Source organism: Procambarus clarkii, chromosome 67, assembly GCF_040958095.1.
Source record: "Procambarus clarkii isolate CNS0578487 chromosome 67, FALCON_Pclarkii_2.0, whole genome shotgun sequence".
Taxonomy (NCBI): Eukaryota; Metazoa; Arthropoda; class Malacostraca; order Decapoda; family Cambaridae; genus Procambarus; species Procambarus clarkii.
This window is the reverse complement of record NC_091216.1, coordinates 8,957,470-8,966,572: the sequence shown is the minus strand read 5'-3', so window position 1 is coordinate 8,966,572 and position 9,103 is coordinate 8,957,470. Positions and strand designations below refer to the sequence as shown.

General features: G+C 45.0%; 1 protein-coding gene across 7 annotated transcripts in view; it reads right to left on the bottom strand.

Annotated features, from left to right (window-relative positions):
• Positions 1-9,103, bottom strand: part of LOC123767771 (glutaminase kidney isoform, mitochondrial) — a 188,314-nt gene that overhangs the window by 97,824 nt on the left and 81,387 nt on the right. For all 7 annotated transcript variants that reach the window (XR_011223924.1, XM_045757814.2, XM_045757815.2 and 4 more), the window contains 2 exons: positions 4,046-4,179; positions 350-479 (listed from right to left, as the gene is read on the bottom strand). Coding sequence is in view for 6 of the 7 variants with exons in the window: in XM_045757814.2 (XP_045613770.2) it covers positions 350-479; positions 4,046-4,179 (264 nt within the window). In the remaining variant the exon portion in view is untranslated. The remainder of the gene's footprint in view (positions 1-349; positions 480-4,045; positions 4,180-9,103) is intronic.

Sequence of the window (9,103 nt, the reverse complement as noted above, 5' to 3'; positions counted from 1 at the left end):
GTTGAGAGGGCTGTCTCTATACATGAGTGGGAGTGGGTGGGTGTTGAGAGGGCTGTCTCTATACATGAGTGGGAGTGTGTGGGTGTTGAGAGGGCTGTCTCTATACATGAGTGGGAGTGAGTGGGTGTTGAGAGGGCTGTCTCTATACATGAGTGGGAGTGGGTGGGTGTTGAGAGGGCTGTCTCTATACATGAGTGGGAGTGGGTGGGTGTTGAGAGGGCTGTCTCTATACATGAGTGGGAGTGGGTGGGTGTTGAGAGGGCTGTCTCTATACATGAGTGGGAGTGGGTGGGTGTTGAGAGGGATGCCTTTAGTCTTATGGTTAATATTATTATGAATAAAATCTTACTGTGCCATTAGTGTTGGCGAGGCAGGTGGCGTAGATGTCTTCGATGTGGTGGCAGAAGCCGCGAAAGTCTGGGATGACGAAGGACGAGGAGAGCGCCTTCACCACCACCTCCAGGTTATCAGAGATGATACTGTCGGGAGAAGAGATTGATGAGGCAAGCTAATTAAGGATCCCCAGCACGTGGGTTGTGTTGAGGCTGTACAGTAGGTACCGTACTTGACTGTAAACCCATTCTTTGACTTCGGGCGTGAACAGTGTGTATTCACCTAGTTGTATTCACCTAGTTGTGCTTGTAGGGGTTGAGCTCTGCTCTTTCGACCCGCCTCTCAACTGTCAATCAACTGTTACTAACTATTAAAAAAAATATCTGTGTGTGTACCTACCTAGTTGTACTTACCTAGTTGTGCTTGCGGAGGGTAAGCTCCTGCTTTTTGGTCCAACCTCTCAACTGGTAATCTACTGATGTTCAGGTTCCTAAGCCTATTGGGCTCAATTATATCTACACTTGAAACTGTGTATGAAGTCTGCTTCCACCACGTCACTTCCTAAAGCATTACATTTGTCAATAATGCTGACACTAAAAAAAAATTCTAATGTCTCCATGGTTCATTTGGGCACCCAGTTTCCACCTGTGTTCCTTATCGCGCGTGGCCCTTGTGTTAATAGTCCGTCTTTATCTACCCTATCAATTCCTTAGAACATTGGGAAGTCCCTGGGAAGTCCCTGGGGGAGTCCTTGGTGAGTCCCTGGAGAGTCCCTGGGGAGTCCTTAGTGAGTCCCTGGGGAGTTTTTTGGGAGTCCCAGGGTAGTCCCTGTGGGGTCCCTGGGGAGTCCCTGTGGTGTCCGGACCTGGGGAGTCCCTGTGGTGTCCCTGGGGAGTCCCTGAGGAATCTCGATGGAGTTCCTGAAGAGTCTCTTGGAAGTCCGTGGGGAGTACCGGATGAGTCCCTGGTGAGTCCCTGGTGAGTTCCTGGGGAGTCCCTGGGAGCCCCTGGGGAGTCCTTCAGGAGTCTGTGGGGGAGTCCTTCGGGAGTTCCTGAGGGCGTCCCTGGGAAGTCCCTGGGAAGTCCCTGGGAAGTCCCTGGGAAGTCCCTTGTAAGCATAATAACAACGACGTCTAATGATGGAGGCCAAGTGAGGCGTTCTGCCAGATTTATAAACGCAAGCTCATAGACTCTTGTTCGGAAGAGTGTATACAACACCTTGAGAAAGGATGTAGATTACATCCAAAAATGTTATTTTTAATACACTTACACATATATTGGGTCTTTCCTTCACCATCTTGTGTATAATGTTAAAGGAAACAGGAGAACTACAAGAAAGTTGAAAACCAATATTCAAGAAATGAAATATTCAGGAGGCACAAAGCTACAGTCTAGTGCCCTTAGCTTGCTAACCATGCAACGTGTTGCAGGAGAGGGCAAGGAAGAGACTAGTAGCACCTCTGGAGAGAAGAGACGACAAACTCCGCCACCATTGGTTCAGGGATGGTGATCCTTGCTCACCAGGCAACCAACCGAAATCCGATAAATTGAGAGGAATGGGCATGTTTATGGATTGTGAGAAAAACTGACACGTACCCCACAGGTGCCCAGTGCACAGGTTGGAGCAGCAAGCAAGAGTGACAAGATAGATGCTGTAGTGGGCACGGGAGTATCCAAGCACCAGTATGAAGACTGATGTCAGGGTGACAAGACGCTACCAACTGATCCTCTTCCGGCAACGCATCTTCTTGTTTAGATAGTACTTTTTGTAACTATGTGGACCATCGTACATACATTAACGTAATGGACAAATTAAATAGTACAATTTGTTACTTTTCACTTTATAGAGTCCGGAAAAAATGAAGCTAAATCTAAGCTTAAATATTCCTGTGCATATATATGTACTATATTAGGCTTCAGAAAGTGTGTATTAGGTTTAGAATCGTTAGGTTAGGTTTTAGTAGCATCATATTAAATACAAAACCTTTTCCGGTTTGTCCAAATCCAATAGTACCAATTTCCACCTTCTAATTGTCCATTACCTCAATATATGTACGAGGATCCACATTGTTACTATAAGTACAATCTAAACATGAGAATGGGCTGGTTTCAGATATAAGTAAATGATCTTCCAATTTGGATAAATTTATTCCACTCTATGTGTGGCTATGATGCAAAACTTTTAAAGACAAATGACTGGAATAAGGAAGCACACAAACTTAAAGATGGACTATAATATTACTTAAGCCAGAGTAAAGTAATGAAACTTGATGCTGGACACAGGAGGCCGGACACAAGGCTGGACACAGGAGGCCGGACACAAGGCTGGACACAGGAGGCCGGACACAAGGCCGGTCAATATTACACCCAACCTGTCTCCAGAAACGCACATAAATTGGATATTATCAGCAGTATATGTTTGTTGGCAAAAATAAGAGCTGCTTTTAGAAATCAAAATAAGAACTCATTCAGAAACTAATATCGCACATATATTAAGCCAATATTGGAATGTGCGGTGTCTGCATGGAGCTTTTATCTTGTCAAACACGAGTGAAGTTGAAGAAGGTTCAATGGTAGGCTAGCAGACTAGTTCCAGAACTAGTCATTTGAGTTGCGAAGAAATATTAAAGGAACTAAACTTTACATCACTAGACAGAATAAGTCAGAAGAGACATGATTACCACATATATAATTATTTGGGAAATTTATTTGGTATCCAGGGGAAAAATCATTCTGGCAGACGAGCTTAGGGAACAGGTGGAAACTGAGACTCAAATGTGCCTCAGAATCATAAATAATTAATTTAGTGTCAGTGAATAAATGAAGTGCAGCATGAAGGCAGGCTCCATATACCATAACATATTACACCCATAAGATTGATGTATAGATAAGTGCCTAATAAGCGGGAGCCTCAATACACCAGCTGGTTAACAACTGAGACACGAGACCAAAGGAATGAAATTCACTCCCTGCCAAGACAATTCGGAAAACAAAATGACTAAGTACTCCCTCCATCTCTCTCTCTCTCTCTCTCTCTCTCTCTCTCTCTCTCTCTCTCTCTCTCTCTCTCTCTCTCTCTCTCTCTCTCTCTCTCTCTCTCTCTCTCTCTCTCTCTCTCTCTCTCTCTCTCTCTCTCTCTCTCTCTCTCGCTCTCTCTCTCTCTCTCTCTCTCTCTCTCTCTCTCTCTCTCTCTCTCTCTCTCTCTCTCTCTCTCTCTCTCTCGCTCTCGCTCTCGCTCTCGCTCTCTCTCTCTCTCTCTCTCTCTCTCTCTCTCTCTCTCTCTCTCTCTCTCTCTCTCTCTCTCTCTCTCTCCTCTCTCTCTCTCTCTCTCTCTCTCATTCTCGCTCTCTCTCTCTCTCTCTCTCTCTCTCTCTCTCTCTCTCTCTCTCTCTCTCTCTCTCTCTCTCTCTCTCTCTCTCTCTCTCTCTCTCTCGCTCTCGCTCTCGCTCTCGCTCTCTCGCTCTCGCTCTCTCGCTCTCGCTCTCTCGCTCTCTCGCTCTCGCTCTCTCGCTCTCGCTCTCTCGCTCTCGCTCTCTCGCTCTCTCGCTCTCGCTCTCTCGCTCTCGCTCTCGCTCTCTCTCTCTCTCTCTCTCTCTCTCTCTCTCTCTCTCTCTCTCTCTCTCTCTCTCTCTCTCTCTCTCTCTCTCTCTCTCTCTCTCTCTCTCTCTCTCTCTCTCTCTCTCCCTATGCAGCGCCTCTTCCCTCTCCATACCTCATGAAGGTGTCATAGCTGACGTTGAGCGCCTGGAGGTCCGACTCAGCAATCCGCTGCTGGAACTTCTTCAGGTTTTCCCGCATCTCCTTCAGGCGGGGATCAGTGTGGCGCATCCCTGTCGCTGTCAGCCCCTGCGGCAGGCAATACAACTTTACACACCCTTATTTCTTCATTATAATTACAAAACTAATCTAATGAAGAATATGAGACGGAAAAAGATGGATAGGTGTTGAACAGACGATATATACAGACATCACACTGGGTTAGTGTAGAGAACGATGTGATATACGGACACCACATAGGGTTAGTGTAGAGAACGATGTGATATACGGACACCATATAGGGTTAGTGTAGAGAACGATGTGATATACGGACACCACATAGGGTTAGTGTAGAGAACGATGTGATATACGGACACCACATAGGGTTAGTGTAGAGAACGATGTGATATGCGGACACCATATAGGGTTAGTGTAGAGAACGATGTGATATACGGACACCATATAGGGTTAGTGTAGAGAACGATGTGATATACGGACACCATATAGGGTTAGTGTAGAGAACGAGGGTATATACGTGTACTTAAGTATATACCTACGTATATACTTAAGTACACTGGGTGAAGGTACAGTTTTGTTTACCACCTTTTCCTTTCATTCCTTTCACTATTTATTATACTAGTTCAATTACTGTCAGTTCTGGATAACTTACCAATGACTGGCGGAGGGATCGACTAGGAAGAGGCACTAAGGCCCAGTACAGTGTTAGAAATATGAACCCAGTTACTGGCTAAGTGAGACCGTAACAAAGTGCCATATGTGTCACAAATACCACAACCCATGCACACCCCAGTAACCTCCGACCCATGCACACCCCAGTAACCTCCGACCCATGCACACCCCAGTAACCTCCGACCCATGCACACCCCAGTAACCTCCGTCCCATGCACACCCCAGTAACCTCCGACCCATGCACACCCCAGTAACCTCCGACCCATGCACACCCCAGTAACCTCCGTCCCATGCACACCCCAGTAACCTCCGACCCATGCACACCCCAGTAACCTCCGACCCATGCACACCCCAGTAACCTCCGACCCATGCACACCCCAGTAACCTCCGACCCATGCATAACCCAGTAACCTCCGACCCATGCACACCTCAGTAACCTCCGACCCATGCACACCCCAGTAACCTCCGACCCATGCACACCCCAGTAACCTCCGACCCATGCACACCCCAGTAACCTCCGACCCATGCACACCCCAGTAACCTCCGACCCATGCACACCCCAGTAACCTCCGACCCATGCACACCCCAGTAACCTCCGACCCATGCACACCCCAGTAACCTCCGACCCATGCACACCCCAGTAACCTCCGACCCATGCACACCCCAGTAACCTCCGACCCATGCACACCCCAGTAACCTGCGACCCATGCACACCCCAGTAACCTCCGACCCATGCATAACCCAGTAACCTCCGACCCATGCACACCCCAGTAACCTCCGACCCATGTACACCCCAGTAACCTCCGACCCATGCACACCCCAGTAACCTCCGACCCATGCACACCCCAGTAACCTCCGACCCATGCACACCCCAGTAACCTCCGACCCATGCACACCCCAGTAACCTCCGACCCATGCACACCCCAGTAACCTCCGACCCATGCACACCCCAGTAACCTCCGACCCATGCACACCCCAGTAACCTCCGACCCATGCACACCCCAGTAACCTCCGACCCATGCACACCCCAGTAACCTCCGACACATGCATAACCCAGTAACCTCCGACCCATGCATAACCCAGTAACCTCCGACCCATGCATAACCCAGTAACCTCCGACCCATGCATAACCCAGTAACCTCCGACCCATGCATAACCCAGTAACCTCCGACCCATGCATAACCCAAGTAACCTCCGACCCATGCATAACCCAGTAACCTCCGACCCATGCATAACCCAAGTAACCTCCGACCCATGCATAACCCAGTAACCTCCGACCCATGCATAACCCAAGTAATCTCCGACCCATGCATAACCAAAATAACCTCTGACCCATGCATAACCTAAGTAACCTCCGACCCATGCATAACCCAAGTAACCTCCAACCCATGCATAACCCAAGTAACCTCCAACCAATGCATAACCCAGTAACCTCCGACCCATGCATAACCCAAGTAACCTCCGACCCATGCATAACCCAGTAACCTCCGACCCATGCATAACCCAAGTAACCTCCGACCCATGCATAACCAAAATAACCTCTGACCCATGCATAACCTAAGTAACCTCCGACCCATGCATGACCAAAGTAACCTCAGACCCATACATAAGCAAAGTAACCTCAGACCCATACATAAGCAAAGTAACCTCAGACCCATACATAAGCAAAGTAACCTCCGACCCATGCATAACCCAAGTAACCTCCGACCCATGCATAACCAAAATAACCTCTGACCCATGCATAACCTAAGTAACCTCCGACCCATGCATAACCAAAGTAACCTCTGACCCATGCATAACCAAAGTAACCTCCGACCCTTGTATAACCAAAGTATCTCCGACCCATGCATAACCAAAATAACCTCTGACCCATGCATAACCTAAGTAACCTCCGACCCATGCATAACCAAAGTAACCTCAGACCCATACATAAGCAAAGTAACCTCAGACCCATACATAAGCAAAGTAACCTCCGACCCATGCATAACCTAAGTAACCTCCGACCCATGCATAACCAAAGTAACCTCTGACCCATGCATAACCAAAGTAACCTCCGACCCTTGTATAACCAAAGTAATCTCCGACCCATGCATAACCAAAGTAACCTCAGACCCATACATAACCCAAGTAACCTCCGACCCATGCATAACCAAAGTAACCTCAGACCCATACATAAGCAAAGTAACCTCCGACCCATGCATAACCTAAGTAACCTCCGACCCATGCATAACCTAAGTAACCTCCGACCTATGCATAACCTAAGTAACCTGCGACCCATGCATAACCAAAGTAACCTCCGACCCATGCATAACCTAAGTAACCTCCGACCCATGCATAACCTAAGTAACCTCCGACCCATGCATAACCAAAGTAACCTCCGACCCATGCATAACCTAAGTAACCTCCGACCCATGCATAACCAAAGTAACCTCCGACCCATGCATGACCAAAGTAACCTCAGACCCATACATAACTTGGTTTAAGTAAACTCAGGTTTTCCCAGTGCTATAGTTATCTTTCAGTCTTAATATAACTGTGTGCCCATATGAGGTAGATGGGCTGGTTATCGGAATAACAAAGCAAATATATTAACGAGAGCATTTCTAATTGTAATTAACTAATCCTAATTAACTAAATTGTAATTAACTAAACTAATGTAATTAAATTGTAAGTAACTAATTAGAAAAACGCATTTTATTGAAACTCTTACTATTAACTTAGAAAATTAATTATAAATCCACTCAATTACAAAGTTTATGCTTTTTAAAACGTAATCTGAGCAGCTAAAATTGAGTTTTTTAGTAACTGTTATATACTACGGACTATTCTTAGTAAATATTATTTACTAAGAACAGTTAGTAAATAATATTGACTAACCACAATTTAGGTAAAACAATGAAGATTAAATAATTTAATTTAATTAAAATAATTAATGAGTATATTATATTTTAATTAAATTGGTTATTACAACAATCGGCTCTATTTGAATTCTAACTAACAAAACCCCCCACTGTGGATATTGTGAGGAAGATTACCAATGGTATACAGTCAGCTAAAAATTGCACTAAATAATTAAATATAAAGTTTACTTAATTTAAAAACAAAAATATACCACATAACCTCACAACTTTTAGCCACTTCCCATGAGGAACAGTAGTAGTGTAAATGACGCCTACGACCAACCATTCCATGCCCACTACAACATTGCAAATGTTGCAAAGGTCATGCTCGTGCAAGATGACAATGATGCAAGGTCAGGATCTTGCAAGGAGTCATGTTGCAAGATCATGATTATTCAAGGGTTAAAAATAGACGTTGCAAGCGAAATGAAAAGGGAAAAATCAAAATAGATCATACAGTAAAAATGTCAGAAAGGATCGTTTATTGAAAGTAGATATAGCAGGGAGAAAGTTCCTTTTCGGGTATGAAGTTCCTTTCAGGTAGGAGGATCCTTTACAGGAAGGATTAATAAGAAAGTATATAGAGTATAGATAAGAGGAATAATGATAATAGTAAAAATAGTGAGACAGAGGGATAGATTATTTAGTATTGAAAGATGAATAGTTGTAGTTAGTAAACTTACAATAATAGTCTATTATTGTAGGTCTTTAGATAGTTTAAAAAGTTTCATAGTAAGTAAGTAAGAGAGAAAACAAAATACATTGTACATTTCATACAGACATCACAATAGCGTGATACATCAAATGAACATTTCCACAAGGGCCGTGACGAGTTCAAACCTACGTCTGGGATGATCCCAGACGTGCCTCACTCGATTGCGCCACGACATGGTCAAACGAATTGCAACCAGGAGTGCACTTGCTCCCACACGGATCCTGCAGCCTCTCCAAGACACAAACCGGGGTTTTACACAATTGCCCCATGCTTTCGGGCTCTATGTGTATTGAAGTAAGGGCGAAGAGGTAGAACATCAGGTTGACAGACCCCCGAGTGCAAGGTATTCATCTTTCAATACTATATAAGCTATCCCTCTATCTCGTTATTTTTACTATTATTATTATTATTATTCCTCTTATCTTTACTATATACATTCTGATCTTTAATACCTGAAAAGGATCCTCCTACCCAACAGGAACCTCATTCCCAAAAAGGAACCACCTACCTGCTATATCTACAGTCACCGAACATTCCTTTCTAACATTTTTACTGTACAATTAAATTTGATACTTTTATGATCTACTTTTATTTTTCCATTTTCATGTCGCTCACTTACAACTTGTATTTTTAACCCTTATACAATCATGATCTTGCAACATGACCCCCTTGCAAGAAGAGTGACCACTCATAATGAGGAACAGTGACC